Here is a 13346-nt window from a genome sequence, read left to right on the forward strand (position 1 = left end):
TATTGCCAGAAACTTTAAAATAATGCATTTAAATCTCTATTGGACAAATGTAGTGAATGGTTATTAATTATTTTAACCCACATAAATGCCATAACATTACCTAAGATAAAATATTATACCCTCTACAAATAATGTATTTATTGTTTTCTGCCATAAGAAATATTTTAAATTATGTTTATATATACATTTACCAAGTGTTAATTAGCACATGCCTGCTTTTTGAAGTTGCAGTTCCACTTACTCTGCTGAATTTAACACTTGCAGCAACTAAATGCAGCATTAGAAACATCATTCCTAGTACTGCCAAATGAAGGGAATGAATACAACGGCAGATCTATCTGTACTTGAGAGTACAATTAATGTTTTGTTAAGTGGAGCAATACTTTTATGTTTTCAAATGTTTTCAAATGTAATTTTTTCATAAAATGCAAATCACCTGTAACACAATGGCTTGTGAAAGGAAGAAAAAGTGTCCTGGTCTCTCTACTGTATAGTTCAATATATATATATATATATATATATATATATATATATATATATATATTGTTATGTTGTTCCCTTTAGAGCAAAGACAATGGGAAAGAAACTGGACCTCCAGTTCTATTGCATACATTTTATAATTTATGATGGAGTTACATTTGTGCACAAGTGTAGAATATTAACCGCTGTGTTTAATATGCATTTTATTCTGTATTGTAATTATTCCAGATGCTAATGGAGGATTTGAGTCTTTCAAAAGATCAAAGCCAAGGAGAGGTATGGTTATTAATATAATTGCTTTTGCAATGAAAGAAAAAATACAAGTTAATGGAGGAAATGTAACAAGGCGAATATCAAGAAATGATTACATTCATTATTAATGGGCCATGTTTAAAATCCGCATCTAGGCTACAAACAGTTTTATAGCAAGCATGTACCCTGTAATAGAGAGAAGATAAAGTTATGCTAATATATTAAAAATGTGTGTATCTCAATGTCTGTCTGTCCAAAACACAGCACAATGTTAACTTTAAAGTTTAAAGTGGCCAATAAATTAAATATATTATAGAAGGAATAACATTAAATCAATGTACGTAGCTGCGTGTGGAAATAGCATGTACTCTGGATGAGTTATAACGTACAGTAATTATATGTATTTAGGACAATCTTTAAATATCTGATTCTGTAAACATTAGCAAATCAGTACTTATGCTATACTGTGTATGGCGGCCATAGTTCTGTATTTAGTATATGAAATTAATGCAGATATATTCAGAAACTGTGCACCAAGAAAACATTTGAATATGTTTAGCATTTTGATGACTGCTTGCTTATTGCCTATTTAGTAAAAACATTATTAAGCAATCTATATCTATCTATCTATCTATCTATCTATCATCTATCTATCATCTATCTATCTATCCATCCATCCATCCATCCACATGCCCCCATGTAAACTGTCTCCAAGGTTGACATACTACAGGTCAGGGCTGGTACTCATTGGTGTTTAAAGATGGAACAAATGATTAGCCCTATACTAAGGGAACTTCCGAGGGGCCAAGCTGGTAAGCAGCGTCACCAGTAGGTTTTAGTAAGCACCTCCTGGAGAAAAAGTTCAGGCCTGCTAAAGATTAAGGTGTCATAAGTTTCTAAGTAGTTTGAGTAACTCACCTCTCTTTACCTCATGTCTCTACTGGTGCTTTGGCTCTTGAAAATGTCGAATAGTAGAAACATATGCTGGTATTATCTCTAACAAATCAATTAACTCATTATTATGAGGCTGTGTAGTACTTGTTTTCCCTTGCCACCTCCTTACATAGAGGGCTGTAACTTCCACAGAGCAAGAGACCCCAGGTTCCACAAGAAGTTGGGCATGATAGAGCTGTGATCAGCATGACAGGGGTCCTTTAACCCTGTCCCAGGCGCCAAGAGCCCAAATTATGTCTCTGCAAGCCACTTCTATGTAACTTTAATGAACCAATTTCCCGGTCTAAGTATTATAATATATTTTGCAAAACCCGAGAGGTTATGGAGGAAGTTTGGAGGGGCAGATAAACACTGGGCCCCTTCACTGGGGGCTGATCATTCAGTTGGGCAATTGGCCTCCCTAGTATGTTATAGCTTTTAATGGACTGATTGGGAGATTAAAGGTCTGTACAGAACACCAATGAATTGTTTCCATGGGAACTAAAGCAGAGCACCAGTGTATGATGGGACAGGCCTTTCCGACACTTTATTTATACCTAATGGTAGCTTATATGGTAGGTGTTTTTTTTTAAGATGAATCAAGTATTTACTTATGCAATTTGATATATGAAGATACTTTATAATACATAGTACATATTATTGGGAACTTAGGGCTGCAGAACACTATGATGGACTCATGCCCACAAAACATTTTGAGCTTGTAGAAAAGGACATCAAGGGAGAAAGAGGGCAGAGGAAGTTGGGCCTTAAAGAGGGAGACATAGGAGGTACCAACACAGGAGCCTTCACACACCTTGCAGGATCGCTCCGCGTAGGACTATGTAACATACCTGTAGCATTGTGTGATCTGCTTTTTGGGAGCAAGAACGGCTACTTTGCAAGTGAGACAGAGCTGTATCAATCTTTCAATGACAAATAACACAGATGGAGGACATGGAATGTCAGCAGGGACAAGGAGCACAATGATTAATAAATTAGGTCTTCTGACAGGTAATGATTAATTTCAATCATTTAATTGGGTCAATGGGAGAGGATAATGGTAGGGTACTACCCCCTGTGCCTAGTGATGACCTGCCCCTGTATCCAGTTAGGCCCACTGTTGTGGCAATAATACAGAAGCCCAAAACTTGATTGTAAGCTTGTTTGATCAGGGCTTTTGTAAACTCTTGTTTCTGTAAGTCAAACTGTTATGTCATGGACTACTTGTTAAGTCTATTGTATTATAACAGCTCTGTGAAATATGATGGTGATATATACAATTCATAATAATAATAATAAAAACCCAACTAGACATAAGCATTATGTGAAATTCTTCTGCTTACCAGCACGCATTGTAGATGGAAGGTCTGGCATAAGCTTGGATAATCAGGACTGCTATTCTCTATTCTTTTGCCCTTTCGAGTGCCAGGGACATGTATAACATAAAACTCACTTTATCGTACATGAGTTCTTATAAATTATTACTTTATCCATAGGTATTGACACATATGAATGCTAAATGTAAACAAAGTGGTTGAAACTCAAAAAAGCATACTATTCTTGTTAATGAAATGAACAATGTGCTCAGTTGCTAGCTAAACCACCTGTGATGATAGCTAAATATAAATAATCCAAGAGGTTAGGTTTTTTTTTTTTTAACACAAATAAATCACTATTGCTATGACAGAGTGAAAGCATTTATTAAGTCAAATCAATGGGGGACTGCATGTGGAGTGAATAAAAACTATATGTGTATGTGGATATTGTCACAGTACAAAACAGCTTTCTTTATCACTGGCATTCCATCAACATGACATCCACATTCTCATAAAACCACAGCCGCTAATTATGTAGGTCAAGGCAGCTGCTAATACACATACAGGGAAATTCTCTAGGTTTGACAAAAATCTCCTGGTTAAGCCCTGCTTCCCTGGGTCAGTGTTTTTCTTTCTCCAGGCTGGAAAGCGGTGTTTGGACATGTTCACCTGTCCACTTCAACCTACTCCCTATATATAAAGACTTCATATTTACTAAAATCTAGATAGGCATTATCAACAGCTCCTCCCTGGCCTATTATTTTAGTTACCTAGTCAAAAAAAATAAGTTCGTTTGAAAGGATCTTACTGCAGCAAACCCATGTTGTTTCTGATCATGCAAGCCACTGACTTCCAATCCTGCCCTGGTTTCCATTAATTTGCCAACGACTGACATGAGACTTATTGGTCTGCAACTGGCCGAGTGTTCCCTGCTACCTTTTTTTGTTAAGTGGTACAACAGTTGCCAACGTCCAGCCTTCTGGAACTGCTCCTGCTAATAGTTAAATAAGTCCATAAACAGTTTTGCCTTTAAATAATTTTGGGTGTATCCTATCGAGGATCATGGATTCGGTTTTTGTTTTTACTTTGGAGAGTTCAACAACCACTTTGTTACCCAAACTGCCTCTAGGGTTTCTTCTTTACTTTCTATAAATTATTTTTTACATAAAGGGAAACTCCTCTGCCTTTACTGACATCTGCCTTTTAAATTAACGCCTGGCTAGCAAAGTAATTAATACATTGGAGAATATAATGTAGATTGTTGATTCCTTTGTGTTCATACAATATTGAAAATAGGTATGTTTTATGTATGGGCCACCTTAAAAGCCTAATGTGAGCCCAAACTCTAACTGAAATTCACTATAATAAAGCTTGAAAAAATATATATTTTTGGAAAGCTTTATAATAGCATCAAACTTACCTTTCATCATATGGTCTAGTGTTCACATTTTTAATCAGTATGTAGTGATAAAAACATTTTTTATGCACTTAAAATTGCATCTGGCAACCAGATTTTCAACAGAATGACATCCCTGGCATAACAAATGCAATATCGTGTGCAATCCTTGACAAAAGTGATATATATTTCTCTCTTTGTAGCTTTCTTTTCTAAAAGGTCCTTTCCACTTGATTACATTGAAAATACCGAATATGGTAAGTACTTATCTGCATTTACATTTACTTTACAGCCATGTTTCAGTTTACTTAGTATTATTCCTCCTAAGGTGAAGTTAGGAAGATCATTGCAACCCAGCACAAGTTGTTGTTATGTGTTTGGTTCCTTTATGGAATTACTCGGCTTAAACGAGCACCATTCCAGAGACGCAAGTTGATTCGTTATATACAGTTATTCAGCAATCTGGTTCCTGGCTAGGGTGTGCCTATAAAGCATTAATACGGAACTAAACATTTATGGATATGCTATTTACCATTGTCTGTGTTCTAGGTTTCATACCTCTTCTAGCTCATTTGGTAAAAGTCCCAGTGTGTAGCTTCCGGTAATGCAATCCAGCCCCATATATATATTTTTTGGAGGTGGGCAAAGCTCTAGCATACACATTGTCAAGATTTCAAACATGATTGTTGCCAAAAAATGTGCAATAAGAGGGCAAGGAAATCACCAATGACATGGTAAATAAAGCAGTGGATTCACTAGTGTGCAACAGCTATCATGGATACTTTAGTGAACTTTAGCGGTCCAGCAACTTTAGTAGTCCAGCAACTGTATAGCCATGTGGCATCAGCACAGAGCTTAAGGTTTATCCCTGAAAATGGTATATTAACACACATATTCACCTTCTGCTCAGACTGCATCATCAAATCATGCGTACCTGTCCAAGAGAGATGCACGGAGGAAAACATCACGGAAAACAGTCACCAATTTCAAGGTATATTTGCACCTAGTTATAATGTCTGTCTTTTGGGGGGAGGCAAGCTAGATTTTTAATTCGATTTTTTTATAACGTACAGATGAAATGAAAAGGGAAATTGAAGACATTCGGTGCGTTATCCGCTTTGCAGTCTGTGCAGCTAAGTGTTTGGACAAATGGGGCAATCTCTGAAAGGACGTTTACCTGGTGATGGGGGTTTTATTCGGTGTCTTATAGTTCTACATGGAACAGACATAAATCTGCAGTGCTGACTTATAATATATGTTCCATGTATGTCTATGTAATTTATTTCAATCCTCCCACATAAACACTTACTTTGTATACTGCCTGTGATTAATGTAATGTACTGTAATATATATATATATATATATATGCTATATTTTATGTGTTTATTCATGATTACTATTTATACAATATGTAAGTGCAGCTATTTTTAAATATTTCTTGCTATTGGTAATTTACTCCTTCTAAGGAAAACATCAAAATGTTTTGGGGTTAAGATTTACAATTCTGTTATTTCATGACAATTTTTTTTTTGTTGATATTCAAGTATATAACTGGAAATGTAGATATACATTAAAGGGACAGCCATGCTCAAATCTGTTTTGTTAAGAGAATGTATGATTGGCAACAAACTATATATGAATAAAAAGAAATCTAATAAATGTTTTTTTTTGTTATTTCCATAAACTCAACATATATCTGGCATATCGTTATACGCAGGGTCAGATCTACCATAGACCCTGCTCCTTTGGCTTCTGCTGTGCATGTGCAATAAGCACGGCTTAGTATGGTCCCTTCTTTAAGTATAGGCAGCTAAGGGAGGAGTTAAATGAGATAGAAAAGTTACAATAACTAAAGTATGTATGCACTGATTTGCATGCAGTAAAATGTACCCAATATGAACATATGGCTTAAAGGATATCTGAGCATCTTAGTTGGTGCTTTTCTCACTGGTACATCACAACTGAAATCCCCGATTAAATACAAGTGACTTTATTCATAATATATTTACTTCCCTATGACAACTGCGTTGTTCCATTACACTTCAGTCTATGGCTCAATGTATCATCGAAACCGGTTAACGTACAACCCTTGAAAGAGTTCCGGTTACCTTTGAACACTAAATAACAAGACTAACATGTTTTTATTTAATAGTGTGTCCAAATATTCATCAAAACATGTTATATGAAATGTATCATTAAAGCAGCGTAAAAAAAAAAGAAAAGACAGAGCAGTTTTTATTAATTTCAGAACATTTTTGCCTAAAATTACCTTCAACAGTAAGAGAAGATCCAGTGTTTAACATAGGAAAAAACACATCTCCTTTCGTAAAACAAACATGGCGCAAACAATAGTTCATAATATTATACCACCTTTGAAGTGATAAACATATAAATGAGGCACTTCCTGATTTAGTTAAACTGTTTAATAAACAGAATTCAGATAGTCCTTCAGAAGTAAAGTTACTATCTACTATTAGAGGACTTCAAGACATTTTTAATGAAACATTTCTAATTATGTTAGCTTATGTATGCAGAAACTAAATTCAATAACTCCTCTAAGGTGTAAAAACAAAAGTGTCATTACAGGAAGGGAACTTTTTTTGTGCCGCTACGTAACATTTTATGTAACATTTGAAGTAAAACTTTATTAATTTGCAAATGTATTTCCTGCAAAAGTTGTACAAAACAAGATGAAGTATGTAATAGAAAAGGTAGAACTTTATCCATCTTGGGCAAAAAGCCAATCACTAAGAATCATACATTCCAAGCAACTACGGCAAAACTACTAGCAATGCAAAATCTTTTACTTTTGATCATTATCTACATATGAGGGTAGAGGCAAAAGTTCAGAAAGCCAGCAAACGTTTGCTTGAAGGTTTACATTTCTGTTACTCCATGAAAATGGAAGTTGGATCCTCCGCCCTAAGCCTGATTCCTAGGCCTAGTTAGACTAGGCCGAAATACACGGCTAAAGTAGCGAGCAATAAGTGTTGACTTAGCTATATCTTAGCTATGCGTTAGAATTTGATTTAGCACATTCAATACTTCTGTAAGATTTTTAAGAATCATTGTAATTGAATACTGGGGCAGGTAGTGGGATTATGTCTCTCATGGCTCCTCGATAACTCCCACAAATATCCTGTAACATACATTTTGAATAAAAGAGGAACCAGTTAAACATGTTCCGCTGCTGTGCACAGTAATGACCAAATGAAATGTGCTGGTGAATCAGTCATTTTTACACTTTAAGATAAAAAAAAACAAAACAAAAAAAAAACCCTTAGAAAACATTTTGTAAACTCCCTAGCAGATTTCCAGAGCTCACCTTTATAATATGTCCTGCTGGTTACATCTACATACAAGTAATAATTGTAATATTTACTGGAGCGTGAATAAGGTTGTTAAAAGTTATCAAGAGGACCAAATTTTCTGAATGTCTGAGTAAATGAAACAAATGTGTAATTGTCACACTGATCAAGCTTAATTCTTTTTGCCAGTTTTGGGACAACACCACGCAAAGAGCGGAGCCCCATCCTCTGCTCCTCATACCAGATATTTTCCATCCCACTGATCTCTTTTCGAGCTGTCAGATAAAAGGCTGAATGTGGCTCCATCTGACTAGGTGGGCGGAATGTATACATGTACTTGTACAGGAGACAGTATGGACACCGCTTGTGGCCATGTGAATGCTCATGATATATCTGCCCATAGCTCATTCTATTTGGGTTAACTTGCTTGTCTCTTTTTGCACCGTCTGTTCTAGCAAAAAATGGTCTGTTATTTGCGTCCTTGAGAAGTTCTATATCACCGTACATCAGATCTGCATGTTCCTGTAATGTCCTCATATTAAGGAACTGACTATTGTATTTTACCACAGAGGACAGCAAGCAGACTGGCCCATCATCACCCAAACAACCAATTTTCCACATTTCCTCTTCATCAGCCAGAGAAAAGTAGACAATGTTTCGTGACCGAGAGCCAGACATTCCAGCTTTGTTGAGCATTTTTAACTTTTCCTTGAGCTTCTGGGATGAGGAATTAAAGACACTACTGGTAATAGAGAACCCTGCTCCAGCATTCTTCAGAATGCGGTCCAAACCCCGGCGGATGGCATGAAGGGAGGTGGCAAGGAAATCTGATCCATCAGTTTTTTTCACAGTGATATAAAAGTCCTCCAGAAGTTCATTCAGCTTAACAGCTGGGACCTTAGAAGAAAAATGAACAAATATGATGATTTATTATAGACACTACTCATAACGAAGGACTATCAGTCATTTCATTCTTATTTAGTACAATATATAATTATAGGCCTTCAAGCACTGTGTCAATATATGTGCTAAAACTAACAAACATTCTGATGGCCAATATATTATCATCAGAAGATCAAAAAAGATGAGAACTTAACATGCAGTCGTAGGAAGCTTTGCATTTCAAGAACTACACTTTTAATTCCTATGAACTTGAATGGAAGCTGCAAGTTGACCTGAAAAGCGCATGTACATGTATGTAAGAAAATATCATACCCCTCAGCATTTTAGGTGTCCAAATCTAGACACCTGTCCTGGGGTGTGGCTAAGGGGGTCTGTGTTGCAACAGTACATACCTTAATTGATTTCAGAGCTTCTTGGACCAGTCAGGGAGATCAGAGGATCTTAACAACTGTGATACTTGGGAGATATGAAATATTATATGAATACCTCCAAGGATTTATAGCTAGTGTGAAGCTATTTATGTGTTCTTGATGCTTGTATTTTTTGTGTTCCTCTATGCATTTAGGTACACTATATATTTTTTATGTCTCCAGCATATTTTGTTTTCAAAAAAGTGTATGTTGAGTCAAAAACATGTTCTTTCTTACACTGTACCACATTTTACTAGTAAATACTAATAAAGAAACCAAAGCAACCAGTGTAATAAAAGTCTCACTAACCTTTGTGAAGTCCATGCAGTCTTTGAGCCCTCTCGTCATGCACCAGTAACGCCATACATTTAAGGCATACAAGGTAGCCTTGGTAGTGTTTGAACTCACGGCACTAATGCACAGGTCTTTCAGATCATCTTGAAAATTAAAAATTGGAAACCTGTTGAGTTTGGTTGAATAGGCTGAAAACACAAATATATAAAAAAAAAAAAAAACGCAAGAAATTTATTGGAGTCCCAAGAACATTGAAGCTAATATGATGTTTGAGTCAAAATATGTGTTTGGGTTGAATATTAGACAGAAAAACATAATTCATAAAATTCATATTAGCCCATATGTATAAAATAAAAAGAGAAAAATACAAAAAGGGCACTCAGGAAAAACAGCAGAGAAGCGGCTGTGGGTTAATGATTGTTCAAGAGATCATTATATGCTTTTTGATTAATTATAAGACTAGAAGCTGAAACTAAAACATTTATTGCAAAATATGAACCGTGTGCTTTTGTTATTATCATGAAAATGTGTGAATTGACCATGGAACCAAAGAGTGTTTGGATAATGGAAGCAATGGTGACACTACTGTAAAGGCAGATAAAGCTCCTCAGAAAATGATATTACTGTGATGCGTCTTTCAGATAAAGTCAATCATAATAAGCAATGTACTGTATTTACCTTGGGCATTGCCCCAGGCCTTTCCCATGGCATTTTATCATGGTGCTTTACCTCTTAAGGAAACATGGGCCGAGTATATTACAATATGGAGGCAGTGTGAATGGGCCTGTTGGGGAGATCAAGGGCCCCTATACAGGGGCACATCAAGGGCCGTGATTGTCCAATGGGGTGATCTGCCCCCCAGTTTTGTAGCAGTTGGGCTCTCGTTCCTCTTCCCCTGGACCTGCTGCCCTAAGACTAGCTAAGGCCAGAGTATGTCACTGATAATAAATACTTTTTGTTAGTTTATGTATTACATTAAAACAGGTACAACAACTAGGGCCTCTAAGAACCTAAATCCCAAGCAGAGTGGAATTGATAATAAGGAAAACACAAACGGGGGTGATTTACAATTTATGTATCAATTTGAATATGGTGGTAGCTCTAATGGGCAGTGTCAGAGGAGGTACAGCAGTCTGCTTTAAACAGTCACTCTCTCTAGGTTAATACAGTTCAAAACATGAAATAACACTGATGTCCATATCCTCCATAATATAATAGTAATCTGTCAGTAAATGGTAAAGGTGCTGTTCTACCTACTCTACTAAATATAACACTTTTGTAAACTAAATGCAACATAAAATAAAAACATTTTCTATTACTCTGGAACAGGATCGGACTGATGAGGAGGCAATAGCACTTTATGGTCTGTGGTTGTCAAGTAGGCCGATGGGTGGACATGAGAGGCCGCATGTTAAGCTATTATTCTCACGTAGTGTGCGGATTGGCATATCCACTCAGTGGCCGTACACTGCAGCACCTGATCTCCCGTGCCATATGGAGTGTTTGTGGTCAGAGGCCCACTAGGCATTTGCCCAGTGTGCCAGATGGCCAGTCTAAGCCTGCCCAAAGCTCTCCCAGAAATAATTATTTAAATATATTTTTTTAATTTTCTTCTGGGGAGCATATGTATCAGATACTGAAAATGCACTCTTAAAAGGAACACGTTGTGACTTTGTTTGTCATACTAGGACCCAATGTATTGTCTAAAAAGAACAGCACATTTAAGAACCACTAAATCAGCAGATCCCAAACAAACAGAAAATATTTTTTTTTATTATTGAGTGTGAACTTTTTCAGTCACTAAACAAGAAGTAGATCAGGGTTTCTCCCTAGTGACAGATCTGACAGGCTTAATGATTGCTGGGGTTCACTAAAATTGATATGAGCCAACTCTGTTAGAAGAAAGTGTCAGTAGTAATCGTTCTTGGGTGAGCTGTAGGCAAGAAGATTTAGGAACAGTGGCCAAGCGAGAGGGAGTAGATGACCTGGCCAAAGATCCATAGCAAAAGGGAAGGGAAAAAGGTATAATACCGCATAAACTTCAATGTTTACATAGTACTATGGATCAATGGTATAAATATGGCCGCCAGCTAAATGGACACTGCCTCATGTGGATAGATTACTGCTTGTAATTGGACTTGTCCATTGTGCTGAGGATCATATCAGTTTCATTGTTGCCTCTGTTACACTTTGAGGAAAAGCGTGATCAATTCAACGATACCTCCCAAGTGTCATCAGGGATTTGACTCCTTGTACGTGTAACCCTTAATAATTGTATCCACAGTGCCCTCTAACCAACTACCTCTCCCTCACCCTTCTCTGACATCACCAACTGGTCAATTAATCGCATGTTGTTTTGTTCCACAGGTTTTTTTCCCCACTCACCCCTTTTGATGCATTCTCTCCATCGCCCAAGTGTCCTGTTTTTATCAAGGGAGTCCTGATTTTCAGGAATTGTCTAGCTGTCCTGTTTTTGTGGGCAGTGGGGATGATTAAGCATCCCCTTGATCTACCCTGACCAGACCAGGGAGCTGTAAAATTGATTTAGGTCTGTGCTGTTGCAGCAAACAAGGAAACACCTCTTTTGCAGCTCTCGAGAGGCCAACTCTCAATGCTAGGAAGCTGAGTGGTAAAGAGTGGCTCTTCAGTTAGGTGAGTTTTTAGAAATTTTTTGCCATTTCTGATAAACGCGAAAAAAGAGGAATTTTTAAATAAATTATGGGTAACCGTTTTGGATGATTATCATTATATTACATTTTTACCTTTTTTTTCTTCTCCCCTTTTGAAATAAAAAAAGGTACCTTAATTTTATGAATGAGATGATCCCATCCCTGTTTCCATTGTGTCCTTAATGTGAAAAATAAATTTGACAAATCTCACATATTAAATATACACATGCTTTTGCAATATTTTGTACCGAATTGACAATTGTACGTTATTAAAATTTGGGTGTACAATGCTGTCTGTTTGGAAGTTTACTGTTAGGAAAAAATATATGTGTTATAGAAAACCATGAAATCTATTAATTGGTTGAGTCATGGCATTAAAATAAATACAGGCTTTAAGGGATCTTGTAACTCAGGAAACAGACACACTCTAGATTATTCATGATACCAAATCTTACTAACACCTTTATATAACATTTTAACTTATTTTCTAGTCTATATCTTTACAAAGGAATGGCAAAAGTGTAAACAATTTCCAAAGCTAGAGGCTTATGCTTTTGCTAAGAACCAAGAACCAAGAACCGGGTCCAAGAACCGGGTAACAATTTCCTATTTGTAGTGACACAATGATTCCAGTTTTTTAATACTAAACTTTTAATACTAAATTTTAGGAAAGCTAAAATTCTAAAAACAATTGTCTACTTTGAGAAAAATTAATAACAGGTTAACATTGTAAGCAAGCAGCCACCAACCTTTTTTCTCACGTCTACAGCCAACACTTCTCCATTCTCACAAAATTTTGCGCCTATCCATACCTCCAAAGTGCCCCCTTTAGGACTGACAGGCCCTCTTTTGGAACCATATCCCTTTGTCCCTCTTCCCTGATGTGCCTCTTTTGATAGCCAGACTCCAGGCTTGGCTCGTCAAGCCAATCATAAGCCTGAGTGTCTATATGGCTGTAATAAGGACAAAAAAACTTAAGCGGTGGAGCTAGTCTACTTGGCTCTGGCTTGCACGCTTTGATTTCTGATGAGCTGGACCAAGCCAGGTGTTTTCCTCAAGACCATTAAGGCTTGCCTAGCTATAGGCAGATGTGGCAAATGCAACATACAAATTGCTACTTGAGCTTTACATAATAGTAACATAGTAACATAGTAACATAGTTCATAAGGTTGAAAAAAGACCAAAGTCCATCAAGTTCAACCTATATACATATTGTGTCCCTACCGTGTTGATCCAGAGGAAGGCAAAAAACCCTTATGAAGCAGATGCCAATTGCCCCATACCAGGGGGAAAATTCCTTCCCGACTCCAAATATCAGAATAAATCCCTGGATCAACGTTCTGTCCCTATTAATCTAATATCCATAACTTGTGATATTATTGCTT

The 13346-nt window shown here is 36.7% G+C and overlaps 1 protein-coding gene across 1 annotated transcript in view; it reads right to left on the bottom strand.

Moving 5' to 3' along the window:
* Window positions 1–7696: 7696 nt before the first annotated feature.
* Window positions 7697–13346, bottom strand: part of KIAA1958 (KIAA1958 ortholog) — a 50173-nt gene continuing 44523 nt past the window's right edge. Inside the window, exons 4-6 of the mRNA XM_053470192.1 lie at window positions 12774–12914; window positions 9308–9506; window positions 7697–8582 (exon numbers count right to left, since the gene is read on the bottom strand). Coding sequence (XP_053326167.1) covers window positions 7779–8582; window positions 9308–9506; window positions 12774–12914 — 1144 coding nt within the window. The 3' untranslated portion in view covers window positions 7697–7778. The remainder of the gene's footprint in view (window positions 8583–9307; window positions 9507–12773; window positions 12915–13346) is intronic.

The sequence above is a fragment of the Spea bombifrons genome, chromosome 1 (genome assembly GCF_027358695.1).
Source record: "Spea bombifrons isolate aSpeBom1 chromosome 1, aSpeBom1.2.pri, whole genome shotgun sequence".
Taxonomy (NCBI): Eukaryota; Metazoa; Chordata; class Amphibia; order Anura; family Pelobatidae; genus Spea; species Spea bombifrons.